This window comes from Ursus maritimus, unplaced genomic scaffold, assembly GCF_017311325.1.
Source record: "Ursus maritimus isolate PB19 unplaced genomic scaffold, ASM1731132v1 scaffold_9, whole genome shotgun sequence".
NCBI lineage: Eukaryota > Metazoa > Chordata > Mammalia > Carnivora > Ursidae > Ursus > Ursus maritimus.
In genome coordinates, this window is record NW_024427107.1 from 61,224,021 (window position 1) to 61,242,669 (window position 18,649).

General features: G+C 33.7%; 1 protein-coding gene across 1 annotated transcript in view; it reads right to left on the reverse strand.

The window, feature by feature from the left end:
* TAF2 (TATA-box binding protein associated factor 2) overlaps positions 1-18,649 on the reverse strand; it is an 88,060-nt gene that overhangs the window by 23,016 nt on the left and 46,395 nt on the right. Inside the window, exons 18-22 of the mRNA XM_008689296.2 lie at positions 16,199-16,309; positions 11,858-12,051; positions 11,081-11,220; positions 8,244-8,313; positions 1,681-1,790 (exon numbers count right to left, since the gene is read on the reverse strand). Coding sequence (XP_008687518.1) covers positions 1,681-1,790; positions 8,244-8,313; positions 11,081-11,220; positions 11,858-12,051; positions 16,199-16,309 — 625 coding nt within the window. The remainder of the gene's footprint in view (positions 1-1,680; positions 1,791-8,243; positions 8,314-11,080; positions 11,221-11,857; positions 12,052-16,198; positions 16,310-18,649) is intronic.

Genomic DNA, 18,649 nt, shown 5'->3' on the forward strand with positions numbered 1-18,649 from the left:
AATACTAAAACATCAATCAGAGCTTGAATTTATACAACCACAACTTTCCAATGGGTTTCAAATGTCTTACAGGAATTGTTCCATTAAACTTAAACACATATTTATTCTGTTCAAGTAATCTTCCCTAGAAGTGATGAGATTTTTTGTATTTCATTATGCTTATTCAAAGTTATAATCCATCCCAGTCATGGAATCATGCATTCTTGTTAAGAATATAGTCAACACAGGATAGTTTGTATCACATTTTAACTATTAAATGAAACTTTACAAGTTCCTGAACTTGTGTATTTATCCCCCGGATCTAAATGACAGTAATCGTAACATCCTTCAAGGTACCACAAGTAGCAAAATATAAAACATTATGTAAACAGCAGCAAACATTCTTCTAGGGATTAGGGAAACCATTAGAAAAATAATTTAAGCTTTATCAGTAGAAACTGGTTTATGTGTTGTTTTCTGAGTACTTTGAGGACAAGGGCCATACTACTATATTTCAACTTAATACCTGCTATGGTGCTTTTACTTGGGGTGTTGCACTGTGATTATGAAATTGAGGGACAGAGTTATACAATTACTTAACATCACAATGCCAGTAAATAAAATAATTTTTTTAAAAGAATCAAAACTTGGTATTTAGTTATGATTTAGTGAAGCGGCCACCAATGAAACAAGCAGGATAAGTTATTTTCTAATATCCTAGAGAGCAGATAAAGTAACATGCATATTGGAATGAATAACAACTGCTCTCTCACCATCTGCCTGGCACAGTTTATCTTTAAGTAAAATAAATTTACCTTTTAATTGAATTTTAAACCAAAACCAGCATTACATTTCAACACATCAGAGCCATAACGTAAATTTTCTTTAAACATATAGAACTGGAAAAGACCAAAAATTCAATTAAATAAAAATAAACGACCTACAAAAAAGGAACTACAAACAGCTCAGAGAGGTTAGAAGCATAATGATATCATTAGTCTGTTAGTTTAACATTTTGGGCATTTAATATGAACTAGATACTGTGCTTTACAGATGGTAACTCACTAAATTTTCAGTTTGCAGAGGCAGGCAGCATCGTCATCTCCATTTCATAAAGGAGATACACAGGCTTAGACAAGTCACACCTCATAAATCATTCAGCTGGGACCTGACCCTCATCCAACTGGTTCCGGAGCCTATAGTAGGAGCACTAGGCTATCCTGCCTCTTGACCTCCTCCGAATACAGTGAATGCAAACTGTGATGAGATACCATGGTATCCACTGTGCAGAACAATAACATACACTGCTCCTGAAAGGATTCACAGGAAACTGGTCACTCCTAGGAAAGGCCACTAGGTAGTGAGGGAAAACAGATGAGAAGACATTTTTCAACTCTTTGTAATCTTCTGAAATAAAAATAACAACAGTTAATACTTTTCAGGTCTATATTTATAGCTCCTTAGACATGTGGGATACTTCCACATAAATTAACATTTTTGTTTCCTCAATCACTTTGTGAGGCAAAGGGAGTGAATATATCCTTAGTCAATGTCACCACGCTCACCACTGTGAAGGCAGATGTGATTAAATATCCTTCTTTAAAAAAAATGATAAAAAAATTAACCATAGTTCTCTAAGTACTGAAAACTTGTTGTAAAATGAAAATGCTCCAATAATAAAAATTTTTTTTTAATTCTTACCAGAATTCATAAGTTTCCAAAGTTGATCTACCAAGGCTTCATTGCATAACGGAGACTCCATGTTCTTAGTAAATGGTGGGTTCTTCGTCAACATGTTTAGAATCTTATGTCTGACAGATAAAGAAAAATCAAACTTTTGCTGACCATGAAATAAAAACATTTGAAAATGATCTGTAGTATCTCCTTCCTATTTTAACTTTTCTTAGATTTATCTTTGTGTTTAACTTCAAAAGACATTATTTCACACATCTTAAATATTTACTATTGTTTTTTCACTAGAAAGATTCTGGTGGGTTTGTTCTTTCTAAAATTACCATAGTGTATGAGGAGGTCCTTTAAAACCTGACTCTATGTATTCCTAACCAACCCTTCCCATTATATTTCTAAAATGAATATTTTATTCTCCTTGGAAAAATTTTTAAAGAAAGACTGGTTAGTAAATACAAAAATCTTAAAATGGGGAAAAAAAAATTACATATGGACCAAGAAGAAATCTACACTGAGGTAAAATGAATACAAACTTCATTATTATAGTATATTTGTAAAGCATGGAAATGTGCAGAAGCATTTAAAATATGGAGACCAAAAAAAAAAAAAGTTTCCTCAAAATGAGCTGAAGTTTAGAGGAGTTAATTAGTAAATGTATCCTCATGTTGGGTAACAGTTAAAGTCTGCTACTGGGAGTTATCTCCTGTGAGAGGCTACCTTAACACTTCTGGAGTCTTCTAAAAATAGGGCAATGTCACCAAAACAAAATCTGAAAATGTCCAATGCTATGAGTAGGAGACACCAGAGAAAGAGGACAGAGAAACAAAAGGAAAAACAAGGAAGCTATGGCAGTAGTCTAACATTTAGTGTAGGGATAAGAACCAAGCCCAGGCCTAAGAGATTCAAGACCACAGAGTAATGGAATGCTTGGATATGGAGAAGAAACTTAGGTTGTAATTACAAATGAGATTAGCAAAACCTTAAAGGTGAACCCAGGCAGTTTTTATATTTAATTGCTGGTGGTAAGGCAGCAAACTGGATTTGTACTTGAAAAAGAGATGGGAGGAAAGTGGAACTACTAGGTTGCAGATTAAGATATTTAACCCCTTTTGGCTTCAATTTTATGTCTGTGAAAGTGAAAGACGTGGACTCTCACTTTAATATCCTCTTGTGCTTTGATATTTTAAGACCGTATAAAAGACTACTGAAAAGCTATGAGAAGAAAAAGTGAAATGGAGTTATGGATGCAATTTACAGATAGGGACTATGAAAGGGGATACAGATCTTCATGGATATTTCATATGCATATTTTCGTACCCTTATAAATAAACACAATTCCTGTCCTTAAGGACCTCAAAATCTATTTGTAAGCACAGATCACTATTACAGGTAAACAATCTTTAAAAATATGGATAAGTTTGTTCTTTAGAGCATGTTAATGTTATACTTTTAGTTTGCATTAAGAAGAAAATTTAAGTTTCTATTTGGCTGCTTTCCCAGTTACCCCAAATACCAAAGTGGTAGGGCCCAACTAATAAAACTTTATGGTATTTACTCAGATCATTACAAACTCTTTAGAACTGTGCTAATGAACTGTAAAGAGTGAACAGAGGATATCTTTGAAATGATCACTAAAAGAGCAATAATGATCAGTACATGTATTACTATTATCAAATTAAACATTTCTTCAAAAATTTAGTTTTTCTCTAAAGTTCAGATGATAGAAGAAAGGATTTTACAAAAAAATACTTACAAATGACTAAACACCCAAAGTGATACTTGGAGGACATAAAGTTTAAGAGAAAACAATGAGAAGCTCATGCTTAATTTTACAGAGATTAAACATAAAAATTCAGAATAAGCATATGCTTCAGACAACTGGAACAGACCTAAAGCAAATCCTGAGAAAGTCATAGGTTTATAGGTTTGCTGCTGTTCACAGCAGGGAAAACATCATATTATTTCCCTAAACAGCTGAGAATTTTCTTGGTGTGCCAGTCCAACCTATTGCCAATCACTATCAATACGAAATTCAAATCAAAACCAGAAACATGCTCAAAATCTCTCATGAGAAAAAGCACAGGATGTATGTGTGTCTCTTGAGGGACTGAAACACTGTAATCATATGTATGCTTCCTTCCAAAACCAGAATATAATTCCATGTCATCTTTAAAACAATCCTATTTTAAAGAATATAATTAATAGTTCTTCCTATCAATATAAAAAGTATATTCATGGATAAAAATGACTGGAAAGCAATAAAAATATTCAATGTGTCTGGTTAAAATAATTATAGGCTATTTTAAGTTTTCTTCTTAATGTGATTTTTCATTTTTCCAAATTTACATGAGTATTAAAAAAAGTCATGCCCAGGGATGAATCACTAAATTCTACTCCTGAAACCAATACTATATTATATGTTAACTAACTTGAATTTAAATAAAATCTTGAAAAAAAGAAAAAGAAAAAAGTTATGCTTACTAAAAGGAAACTTTAATTTTCAAAAACGTAAATTTCATTTTAGTTAAAAAATAAGACACCTAGATTTAATTACTTATTTAAAAACTATGCACCTAGATTTTTTTTTTCCTTTTTTAGATTATTTCTCTATCTTATCAGACATGTAAAATGAACAGCAAACTTTATGCAAAAAAGTGTTAGTAATCGGTCAGGTGATTATACAGGTTAACTAAAGTGCATTTATGTTCTTTAAATTCTCAAGATACCTTAATGAAAAACTAATCTATAATATGAAAATCTGCTATTGAGAGAAAACTATACAAATAAAGTGGACAACCCTATTACTATATTTAAAACATCAAGCTAACATGAAAAACTGAGAACTTCCCCAACATTTCAAAATAAACACCTTAAAGCTTTTTTCTGTATACAGTTGTCAACATAGAGGTAAAATCACTTCTCTTTAACATATGAAGGAAGTTAAACATACATATGATTAGGAAAAAAGCTGTGCATATGATCAGAAGAAAAAGAAAAACAACTGCATCCAATCACTCATTTCACATGTATTGAACCAACTATATATAAGGCACCATGCTATGTTCAGACGTACAGTGACAATGGGAAACACAGTCCCTGTCTTTTTGGAACTTACATTCCCATGGGGAAGACAAAGATAATCAAATAGTTTCAGCTATAAAATTAATATTTATATATAGGAGGTATTTCCTTATGTAAGTATAGGAACAATTGTAGGATTTTTATGGGCAACTATGACTTCAGGGATCTAGTACAGGGAATCAAGGAAGCATCCTGCAGAAACAATTTTCAAGTTTAACTGTAAAGCATCAAGGAATAAGTGCAGGTAATTTGGGGTTTTTTTTCCTCCAAACCTTAAGGTTTCACCCTAAAATTCTTCAGAACTTTATCTAACTCTACCAAAATCAATAATTCCGATATATATAATAATAAACACAGAAAGAGAAAATCAACATATATTTTTAAAATTTAAGTCTTACTGGGGCGCCTGGGTGGCTTAGTCGGTTGAGCGTCCAACTCTTGGTTTCAGCTCAGGTCATGACCTCATGGGTCCTGAGAATGAGCCCTGCATCAGTCTCCACACTCAGCGGGGAATCTGCTTGGTGATTCTCTTCCCCCGACCCTCCCCCAACTCCCTCTCTGTCTCTCTCTCTCTCAAATATATAAATATATCTTAAAAAAAATTCAGTTCTTACTGAAGACCATTTTATCATTAGGAGTTTAAAAATTAACCAAGGGCCATAAAAATAAAATGCTTGTGTTTGGGGTAGGAGAGTAATGCCACTGATTTTAAGACAGATACCAACGTTTACCATCTTTAAGACTAAGAATTCTATCCAATCAATAAAGCAGAATATGGCAGATCTGTATTGTAGTTACTTAATGAGTTAAAGAAAAAGTAATAGAAAAAATTGGTGTTTGTAGGGCAAAGGGGGGCAAAATCGGTGAGGCAGGTCAAAGAGTACAAAGCTACAATTACAAGTCATAGGGATGTGATGTACAACATGGTGACAATAGTTAATAATACTGTGTTGCATATCTGAAAGTTATTAAGAGAGTAGATCTTAAAAGTTCTCATCATAAGAAAAAAAGTTTGCAACTATGTATGGTGATGGATTTTAACTGAACTTTTCACGGCGACAATTTCCCAATATATACTAATACTGAACCATTGTGTTGTACACCTAAAACATAATGTTATATGTCAATTATACCTAAAAGAAAGAAAGAAAAGAAAAAGGGAGAAAGAGTAATGATGGGAACAAAGAGAAAAGGACAGAGTTCCTATTCAAAGTATTAAAAACAAAGAAGAAACACAAAAATATGGACAGATGTGCCAAGATACTAAGAAATACACACATACATTAACTGTTATGTAGTAACACTTCTATCCTCTGATGATTAACATTAAAGATTTTTGAAGATGAATAGAACTATGGGTTAGATGTTATTAAGTACAGAAGAAGAGGTTCCCTACTGATGATATAAATGAATCACATCAATTAAGAAGAAAAGTGTCAAATATAATCATGAACTATATCATTAAATAGATTTTCAGTTCAGATTATAAATAACAGTGCTCTTGAAATTTGAATGTCATTAACAGTTCCACAACAGAATTTCAAAAACAATCATTTAGACTCTATAGTATATAATTTAAAAATATAGAAACTTCAGATATTATATGGTAGTATAATCTTCTAAAATGGTCTTCAAAACACAGTTCCATGTCTCAGAAATACACGACTTAATGTTAGTTCTGATGTTGTGAACTGAAAACATAAATGAATACATGATACACTTTGTTTATACTGTATTTATAATTTCTGTTCCTACTTGCTACCAGTAGGATCTTATAAACTTTCAAATTCATGAACTTTGTCAGGTAAGAGATGAAGCTGGTTTCCTGCCTCTTTTATCTGAATATGTACCTTAGAATGGATGATTATGAGATTTTCGTCCATGTCAACCTCACCTTTAGTACACATCAATCACAAAGAAAAATTATTTAAAATACAATTTAGATCACAAATCAAGAACTATGAAATATTAACAGCAAAACTTTGTACAAAGATATGCTTATAATAGGCATCATTTAAAACACTGAAATGGGGGCACCTGGGTGGCTCAGTTGGTTAACTGCCTACGTTTGGCTCAGGTCATGATCTCAGGGTCCTGTGATCGAGCCCCGCATTAGGCTCCCTGCTCAGTGGGATGTCTGCTTGTCCTTCTCTCTCTGCCTCTCACCCTACTCATGCTCTCTCTCTCTCGCTCTGCCCTCTCTCTAATAAATAAAATCTTTAAAAAAAAAAATAAAGATTAAAAAAAACACTGAAATGGTTAGAGCTGAAAGACAGACAGACAGACATAAAACACTGAAAAAATAAGGTCACTTCACCAAGAACTCACGGCTACAACCAGCCTGAGAAACTACCGGTGGTCAAAGACAATGTCTCTATTAGGGAACTGTAATCTCTTAATGTGGACTCCTCATGCCCAGATGCATTTCAGTAAGGTTGGAAAGCAGTCTGCCTGTATGCCTTTTTAGAAGAAAACAACTATCCACCAACTTATGTGTAAAGTTGAGTAAGACAATTAATGTCTCTAGGTTTATGTTCTTGTTTCTAGTGGGCATGACTAGAAGTTACTTCTCACAATTCAAATTTTATTTTACAAAGTCATAATCTTAAAACAAATGAACAAAACTTTAAGTGTCTCATATATACAAAGAAAGGAAGACAGTTAAAGGTCAAAAATTTAAACTTATTCAAATACACTACGAACATCCTACTTCGCAAAAGGAAGCAACAGAAGTGAAGAAGGAAATGAACACTAGAAGAAATACAAAAATGAAAACTAAGTCAGGACTGGGACTTTCTTCAATTTTTCTTTACTTTCTAAATTTTAAATCTTACATTACACTTTTTAAATCCTAAGTTTATGGATTAAAAATTGAGATCTTTTTTTAGGAGATAGAAAGGAATAAATGGGATACACCAAGACACTTCTCTCCATGACTTTTAAAATAGACTGAATCAATCAATACAGATATTAGAAATTTGGATATATAAGGGATGTCCCATGTACACTACAAATTGTTATATAAGCTTTTCTTTAAATTACAACAGAAGTTGTACATAAAATTGCAGGGAATAAACTTTGCTTATTAACAATGTAGTTTTTAAAATGTCTTTCCAAAGGCATACACAATTTTTTAAAAGATTTATTAGAGAGAGAAAAAGAGAGAGAGAGTGCATGCACGAATGCACGAGCTGGGGGTAGGGCAGAGGGAAAGGGAGAAGCAGACTCCCCACTGAGCAGGGAGTGTGATGCGTGGGGCTCGATCCCAGGACCTTGAGATCATCACCTCAGCCCAAGGCAGACGCTTAACTGACTGAGCTACCCAGGTGCCCCAGCATACTCAATTTTTTAAAAAGCATCTTAAAAAGGACATTAATAAATGTATAACATATTCCTCTATTTTTAAAAATAAAAACTTGTTCCATGTATAATCTTCCAAAATTATTCAGTTTACTTTAGGACTTGCAAAATCAAATCACAGCACAAAAACTAACCTTACATAGGGTACAGGGTCATTCTGAATCATATTAAGTAGCCACTGCAGTTCTTCATAACTCCTGTCCACTGAAAATAAAAATAAAGAAATTAATGTTTTTAACTATAACAAATGAAATAATGAGTGACAAGGAGAGATTTACACTTAATATTTAGGGCTATGCCTTAGCTCTATTTCAAATCAGAGTTGAAGGCTGTTGGCAACTTACATTTTTTATGGACTAGGCCACTTTAAAAACTTCACTGGTATTGTGCTACATATAGCCAAAACATAAAACAGGGCCAAGTGCCTATTTTTCACTAATGCTCAAATCAATGACAAATACAACATAAAGCAAATTATAATTTATAAAAAGCCCTAAATTAAAGATGAGTAACTCTAAATGGACAAACTATATTTAAATAAATTGTGTTTCTAGATGTTTAAATCAAATTAATAGGAAAATATGATACCCATTGGTTATCTCAACTATTGGTATCTCAACTGTATTACCGTATACAATATGAAATACTGTTTTTACCCAAATGGTTTGTTTCACTTAAGACTAAAAAGCAGTCTTAACTTTTCAACGTAACATAACACAGTGCTATAAGTATAAATGACCTGGATAAAATCACTCATTAGCAATTTCCACTCACCTTTTCAACATGTTATGCTTTTATGATTTGAAAAGCTTTATTATCAGAATTTTATTTCTGATATATTCCATTTTTTCACTTTCTAATGATCCAGATATAAGGATAATACTGAAGCACCTCTCAGTTATACTTAGCATTCTTTTGAAAATCATAATATTAGCATTCTATTTCATTTCAGGTAAACTAATTCATGAAATCTTCCTATTTATGTGACAGTAACCATCATTCATGTATCTTGGGAAAGAAGATTGGGAATACTGGCATATTTGGTAAATCAAGGACATCTAGATGTCACAAATTGGTAAAATGTCAGAACAAAACAGGAGTCTGACAGATTACTTTTTTCACTTGACAAAAAATCTATTACAAAAAAAGGAAAATCACTATTTTCACCATTTCTTGGAAGAATTATTGTCACCTCAATAAAAAGAACAAATGACGGTCCTTTCTGAACTTAGTCCAAGATACCTAATATACACACTATTTTGTTCTTACCCTTTTATAATTTCTGACTACACACACATACTTCAATTGAAATTTACCCAAAAAAATGATAAAAGATTTGAGTAGATTTCCTCTAATATGTAAAAATCAACTAGCATCTATTAAAGAACTTCCCTCACTCATTCCTCTTTCCATACTCAGAAGTATACTCTAACTTCTTTGCTCTTCCCATATTTTGGCACGATAATCTGAACTATATGTAAATTAAATTATATATTTCTTATATTTGCATATTATTTTTTAAATGTTTTATTTATTTGAGAAAGAGAGACAGAGCATGAGCAGGGGAGGGACAATGGGGGAAGGAGAGTGGAAGCAGACTCTCTGCTGAGCAAGGAGCCTGACTTGGGCCTTGATCCCAACCTGAGATCACAACTTGAGCTGAAGTCAGATGCTCAACTGACTGAGCCACCCAGGTACCCCTGCATATTATAAAGAATTAGTTTTGAGGGGTGCTTGAGTGGTGCAGTCAGTTATGCCTCCAACTCTTGGTTTTGGCTCAGGTCATGGTCTCAGGGTCAGGAGAACAAGCCTGCATGGGGCTCCTGCCCAGTGTGGAGTCTGCTCAGTGTGGACTCTGCTTAAGATGCTCTCTTCCTCTGCCCGCACCCCCACCTCCAGGCATGCATGCTCCCTCTCTCTCTCAAATCTTTTTTAAAAGAAGAATTATTTTTGAAATTTGCATTAAATTTTATAACAATGTTATTAACAAATATTTAAGGTTAGTTCTTTTTTCTTTACAGGCACAGTCACTCATCACTAGGTCTTTCACTTCACACTTTCATCAATCTTGAGTTATTATTTCATTCACTTCCAGGTCAGCTGAAAATTGTTTGGGAATTTTGTTTTAAAGAATGTTACACAGGGGACGTACTTCTAAATCTTTAGGGCTACATGAGTGACAACCTGGCAAAAAAGAGAAGAATAAAGGATCGCAGTTTTCCCTAAACATTACATTAGCCGTTTGTTCACTGTCTTTTGAACTCTTCATATTCTGAAGAAGTCACAGGCCACAGACCACATTATTCTTTTATCCTGTATAATAACTGAGTTCTGATATTCCTAGGAACTTACATATTTTTTCCTTAAACTTAACATTTTAAATTTTATCATACTCTAGCTTAAGAAGTTTCATTTTACTCTTCCAAAGCATTCTATTATTTTTTGGATTACTGCTTTTCTTCTACCTGCTCTATTCTTCTTGACTGAGTCTTAATATTTTCACTCCTTATTTTTCTGCCCTGTATTTCTTTAAATGTTTTGAATATGTAATATTCTCGTAGCCATTTTTTTGGTTTTATGTTTTTTTCAACTTCATGAAGCCTTTTCTAATCCCCCCTACTGAGGCTCCTGTGTACGTATCTCACTCTACTTTCACAGATAAAAAATTTTTGAAAGGTACAAGATGTTTTCTTGAGTCCTCAGTTAGAAATTTCCCAAAAATCTTCTTCTAGTTTTAATAACATGTAATTAAAGCTATGGAGTAATACACTGACTTCTTAGAAAGACCGAAGATATCTCTAATTTTATTCTTTTTCCTTACTCATTCTTATACAAGTTCTACATTTACCAAAAATTCTTTCCAAAGAATTTAAAATTTAAATATCTATTTTGTTTGCAATAGGAAACCCCAATAACTAAGATGGCTTAAATATTTAGTAAACACTTTCTTCTAAAATGATATAAGCATTACCTTTAGTATAATCAACGACTGCTTCCAAAGCTGCTATCCTAATGTCCACAAAGTGGCCATACTCTGCATAAGATTTAAAAAGAGCTGGGTCACTTGGCACATGTCCATTCTTCTGAAGCACTCGTATTGCTCTCAAACAACTAAGAAAAGAGTATTTACAGTTAAATATTTCTATAAAAATTCTTTGAATCAAACTTGTTTCCCAGGCATTAGGAATCAATATGTAACAGCAAACTGAAAACTTGATGTGATTTGAATCTTTTAATTTTGTAACATTAATTTTTTACAATGATTTAGTCAACAATATGGATGGAAAGTGAAAACTAAAGATATTTGAACCACTGGATCAACTTTTTTTTAGCAAACTCCTAAAGAAATAGAAGTTTTTGACAGCCATATACAAACAAGTTGATAGAAGTCATCTAAATAAGAAACTTAACAATGCAGAGATGTTTATACTATATCAAATGGGATAAGAAACATTTTGCCGACATCAAAAATAATGTTCATGAAGAACTTCTGATGACATGAGAAAGTGTTTATGATATAAGCAGAATACAAAAATTTACATATATGATATATATCACACAATTAAAAATATATTTAGTTAAAAGAGGAAGAGTTTAGAAGGCCATTCTCCAAAATAGTAAAAATACATCTGTCGATAGTACAATGATATAGGATTTTAATTTTCTTTTTACTTTAGTATATTTCCTGATTTCCTATAATTACAATAATTTCTCTTATAATTATAAAAGCAAGTAACTTTCATCAGACCTGACAGTGATGGTGTGTCTGTAACTTGGAAGAAGTTTTTCCATATTCAAAAACCTGGTGATTTCTTCAAGAATGAGTCGCACATCTGGATTTAAGTTGTCCAAAGTTCGAACTTCATTATTCACACTGACTGCAGGCGTAACAGAGTTGGCAAGGGCATCAATCATTTCAGCACGATAATAGTTATCTGAAAACTAAGCCAAAAATAATCAGAAGAAACAAAACTCACACTTGTGTTCAAAAATTAATAAAATAAAATATTTATAACTTCAAAACATAATTTATCTGAAAACATAAGCAAGTTCTCTGATAATTATTTAACTATGTCTTTTGTGTAGTTGTACATTGGGAAAAAGAGTGACTCACTAATCAGTAATACATTAGCTTACTCAACTAGTATTTACTGCATGTAAGAGTAACCTAGCTAGATTCCTCTTAAAGGAAGGCCACAAATCCTGCTGGTAACACAGAGCTTGAAATCAGCTATATAGCTCTATTCTCACATATAAATTTATAACCAAGGATCACCAGATATTTGAGGAAAGCATCAACATAAAAAAGGAAGACCAGAACAAACAAAAGGAAAAAAAGCAACCTGTCAATAGAGTTTGCAGGGAAAAGAAAACTGGTAAGGGGGAAAAAAATCCAAAAACTATCATGAACATAGTCTGAGAAATAACCAAAGGTATGCCTTCCAATTGCATAACATATTTTAAAAGAAAAAATATACAGAGATTCAGAATCAAAATTAAATTGGAATATAAAATTGAAAAAAGTTCCTGAAATTCTAAGCAAAAAGGAAGATATAAAGTAAAAAAAGGAAACTAGAGAGCTGGTGTAGAAGACATAACATACAAATAAGAGATCTAGCAAGAGGAGCCGAGAAAAGAGAGGGGACAACCATTCAAAACAATTTCTAAATCCATATCCCAGTCAATTCTCAGAGAAGCAATCCATTGAAAGGCAATCGAGGGTGACTTGATGTAAACTCAGCAAATCAGATCCTCAAGCCTGGGAATTTGAACATGGAGCAATTTATTTTATCACCAGTGATGGGAATATGGTATGGCAACACACAATGTCAGGGGACGGAGGGGGAGCACCTGCCCCCTGTGACTTCCATGGTGGAGGTAGAACCTCACACTGACAGTTACAATGACAGAATCCCCATGCATGCCTATGTTCAGGTAATGGGCAGAAAAAAATAAGGCACACAATAACAAAATCAAAGAAAAAATACTCCACACATGTTCACTATGGACCAAGTTTTGTTTTCAAATCGTTTTCATGATTGCAAAATTAATCACTAAAACATTAGTGTCTAAGTCCTAATCCTTCACTCTGAAGCCAGAGAAAACAATCACGGATTTTTGTCAGGCTAATTTTGTTTTAATATTGTGGCATTTATCAACCCTTTCTTTTCCAGGTTCTAAGCCTTGTTTCCAATTTAGAAAGACCTTTTCCATTCAGAGATTATTCAAATTATGTTAATAGGTTTTCTTCAAATATTCTGATTGCTTCATTGTTACTTCTGATAACTACTTTGCCAACAAAGCAAGAGTCCATTTACCTTAACTGCTATTTCTGACCTAAATATTCCGATCACAGAATGAATTTAGCAATTAAGAATGAGATGAGGGGGTGGATGAAGTAGGAAAACCAAAAGATTTAACATTTATTCCTCAGACCACATCCAATTTTCACAGCTACTATAATCCTAACTGAACAAGCTAGACTGTCTGATCACCTCAAGGTTATAAGAGACAAGGAAAAAGAAATAATTTGCAGAACACATGTAAAGTAGTGGGGTATTCAGTATAGCGAAAATTCCTACAAAAATCAAAACAAAAAAACCTGAAGGCATCAATATCAGTGTACTACAGCAAAGCCTGACTGATGTTTTTAACAATGATCCTTTGGAATCAGGGATAGTTAACCATGTTCTGTGTACTGTAATTAACAAAACAGAAATTTCATAAACACGATTAGAAATACATATATATGTATAAAAATCATATAAAATGGCTAATAACTAGGCTTAAAGGGGATTAAATTTTAGACTTCTTGAAAACTAACTTATCCAGAGTACTGAATTTCATGCTCTGCCCAATTAATGAGATGTTAAAAAATTTTTTAATATTTCCCACTGACTCCCAACTTTTTTTTTTTTAAGATTTTATTTATTTATCTGACAGAGAGAGCGAGAGAGCACAAGCAGGGGGAGCAGTACAAGGAGAGGAGAAGCAGGCTCCCTGCCGAGCAGGGAGCTCCATGCAGGGCTCAGTCCCAGGACCCTGGGATCATGACCTGAGCCAAAGGCAGACGCTTAACCATCTGAGCCACCCAGGTGCTCCTGACTCCCAACTTCTTTTTGGCATTTCTACACATGTGACCTATTACCCTAAAGTAAATCTTTATTAGCTTCTACGTCTTCAAATGGAAATTGAGATAATAGTATCTATCTCATACATCTGATGAGAATCATATTAGATTATTCATGTTTTGGTATAGGCCATGGAACACACAAAAAATAGCTTTTATTATTATTATTATATTATTATTACTGTTATTATTATTTGTATTTATTCTATCCTTAATATCTTCCAAGATTAGTATGCTAATCTTATAGCCACTAACTATAACAACTGATTAGCCTTCTTCTCAAAATTACAAAAAATTGAGTCTAACGTTGTTCTGCAAAAATAATGAAGTGTAAAATTTAATAATCTGTCAGTATGCACCTTACAAAATCATAAATGATGACATGGACGACAGCATCATATAAAGTAGCATGGTGTACTAAAAAGATCACCACATAGATGGGTGGTGACAGCTCACAGCACAATTCCCAGATTACACTTCCCATGTAATTTTAGACTCTCAACCTCTGTGTTTTGCTTCCATTTATCAACTATAGAATAAGTAAGGTTTAAAGAAATTAAGGTACGTGAAATCACTTTGCAAAGTAGAAGTACTATACTGGGGCTACCATGATTTAAATTATATAAGTACCCCCCCCAAAACAAGAAAACTGACATAAACACATATGTACAAAGTATTTCCCCATTCCAACTGAATGTAATCTTGATTTGATATCATCTGAAATCCTAAACGTTTATCTTCAAATAAAAGAAATTCATGTGTAGGGGAAGAAAGGAACACTATTAAAAGAAAGTCAAAACAAACCGTAGACTAGAAGGAAAGAATCTTATAAAAATTTTTTAACAGTATTCAAAAATGGAACGAAAAAGTCTATCAACTATGATGTACTTTTAAAGCACTGATTTTTTAAGGGCTCTTTTTAGCTTAAGTCATTTGAATGTTATTCTACTGACTTGAAAAATTGGTCTTCCTGATTTTCATTATTAATCACCATTTTTAACAAACATACTTGTCACTTTTTCTTTACTGTTGCGATGCTTCATTAACTGTTCGTGAATTTGACTCATCCTCCATACCAGATACATGTGTCTTTATATGTTCTGTTCCTTCTTCCTGGAATAACACTGGGAAAATCCTATTCATCTTTATGACTCAGTTTGAAAGTCACCACTTGTATACGAAACTTCACTGAGTTTTTCTCTCTATACCCTTTGGAAGGCACTAGTTTCTCTTAATTCCCCTAGAAAACTCTGTATACATATTTCCACTATGGATGACTGTTAACTGTTTACTTGTCTGATTTCCCCATTAGGTTGAATCTGTGAGGGTCCAGAATCAAACTGTGATATACAGCAGTTGTTCAATAGATGTTTAATGAGTAAATGAAATTGTGGATGCCATCTACCAACTCTTCTTTCTGTTTAACACAGAACACCACCTAGCATAGCATATATTCTCAAAAACATTTGCTGATTGTTAGAATCACAAGATGAAATGATTTTTGAAGCATAGCACTCAATAGCTATTTGCTAAATACATTAATAAACGCACATTGCAGTAAAAAACAAACAAACAAAAAAAGTTAAAGTCATTAATGAACAAATTCTCCAAGAGGGAACTGGTTTCTGTACATCACATGGTAAAAGAAAAAAGGAATTAAAACAATTGGGCTGTCGGACTTCACCAAAACAAGTTTTAGCTGGCTCCCTGAAATCTGATGTACTACTATTTCCACAGTACAACACGTACGAGGAACATTTAAAAAACAACTAATTTTAAAAAACAAAACAACTAATCTTGGGTTATTTTCCACTGGTTACTATAATAAATCATATTTATATATTTCTATCTCTAGAAATTTTGAGTACCATGGACTCAACAATGATTTCACAGTCTAAATATTTCTTTAAAAACAAAATATCACTAGGTAGTTTTATCATATTCGTTAGAGTATCTTACCTTATTTTTTCTGTTGTCATTGTACTTGATTAAGTCTAAAATGAATGTTAAGACTTCTTTGGGACAAAGGTTGTGAACATCTCTCAATAAAGCCATTGCAACTGGCATAGTCTACAAAAACAAAAAAACAAAAAACTTTAAGCATATAATAACCTCTTTCGTTACTACAATTCATTTTAGTATCTGCAGAAAAGGGTTACTCGGGGACTGATCTAGGTATCTGGATGGAGCTTAACCCCTCTAATTCCCACCCCTTCTCACTGGGAACATGTGAAACATTGTAACAGAAGAGCAGAGTAGCAAACCAAGAAGAGAGCAGTTTGTAGCCTTGTGTGCCTTTGTCTTCATTTGGTGGAGTAAAGTATATGTCACATAAATTATATAAATCCAGTTCTGTGTCTTACAGTAGAAAAGGAATGGGTTTTAACACTAGATAGACTATTCTCCTACTCTACCACCAAGATGAGTATTTTAGCTAGCTGCTTACTTAAGAGCCTAGTTTCCTCACAGTCATTTTTAGGATTAAATGATACAGTGGCTAGAACCATGTGACACACAGGAAAGAGATCAATCATCAGTCTGAGAGACACTGATTCTGCAGTACCACCCCACTCTCAACCTAAAGAAAAATGGTAAATTATCTAAAATCCAGCCTAACTTTCCCCTTTCCAGATTTTCACAGGCAACTTTCCTAAAGAAGTGGAAACCTGACTCACGCAGTGGTAACCTTTACCAGCAAAACCAAGCTATTTAAACTCAAGAAAGAACCACAGATGAAGTCATCACAATCCTCAGTACCCAGGGAGATTTGGACTATGCTCTCATCTGATTCAAAATAACAGTATCTTCTAAACTGGAGGACAAAGAGGAGGGTAGCTCCTTTGCTCACATGAAGGAGCAGAGCAATAGGGCAGTCAATGTTACAACAGTGCAACAAGAGACAGTGTTACTGCTCTAAAAACTGAAGGAAAGGCTCTTTTCCACAGAAATAACCTGTCCTATGCCTGTTCTGCCCTTTTGGAACTCAAGTTTGACTTAAAGAGTCATCTTTTCTCTCTTTTCTGGCACTAAAGTATTACATGAAAGAAACTGGTCTACATGCATTAGTTTTCCAACTTTTTTGACCGCAACCCATGGTAAGAAATATATTTACATCCCAATCTACACACACACAAATGTCATGTATACTAATTAAAAAATAAAACCACGAACACTTTATACCTACCCTTATAAGATGTGTTGCATTCCGATACTGCCTACTGTTTTATTTAAAAAACAAACAAACCAAAACTTACAAACTGATTTCATTCCCCTCACTAATGGGACACAGCTCCCAATACGAAACACAATCTAAGGTATACAGACACACAATGGCACAATGAAGGGGACATACTGGGTAGACAACACAGAAATTAACTTGTTTCCATACCATGAATTAGTGAAATGGCAACAGAGAGCTGAGCAACAAGTACTAGAGAATGTTCAGTTCTTTAAAATGACAGCATGCCACCTAGACTTCTTTGATTACACCAATATTGGCTTTCCCCAAATGTGGCTCATCCTAAATCTGTTCTGCTGATGAAATTCACTATAATCATATCACGACTTCTACTCTCAGCAGGTGTCTCAGTGTTGCTGGGTAATCTTTTACTTCTTCCTCTATCATATATAAATCTAACCTTACCTAACATCCCCCTCAACATCTATCATTTCACCCACTTCCAATTCACTTTCCACCTGCCTCAGAAAAAGGAATGTTCTTATCTTTACTAAAATTAACCTCCCAACTACGTCCCACCCACACCTAATATCTTCAGAATTTACTCTCTTCTCTTTTTTTATATTTACTTGCTCTTACTTGAATTTTTCATCACTCGCTGTCCACAGATTGCTTTCTCTGTGCCAAACATGCTTCAAGTTTCTTCTTCCTTTATACAAAACAAACTGAGAATGTCCCTTTCTTAGCACTGCTTTATCCTCGACATGTCTTTCTCATACTCTTCAACACCAAAATCATTAAATAGTCTTTGTTAGTTTTTTCAACATCACTCTTCTTTCTAGTTTGATCTACTTAATCTGATCTCTGCCTTCATTACATATTTTATTTTTTTTAGAGAGGGATATATATATAGAGAGAGAGAGTAGGGAGGAGGAACAGAGGGAGAGGGAGAGAGAGAGAATCTTAAGTAGGCTCCACGCCCAGCGCAAAGTCTGACGCAGGGCTCAATTTCATGACCCTGAGATCACAAGCTGAACCAAAACCAAGAGGTGGATGCTTAACCGACTGAGCCACCCAGGCACCCCTGTCGTTGTTGTTGTTGTTATTATTATTATTATATTACTCAGAACATTTTACAAGTGATTTGCAAATTGCCCAAATGCTGAAAATCCTGCCATTCCTACATCCCTTAAAACAGTGACACCATCACACCACTGTGACTTCTATATTAT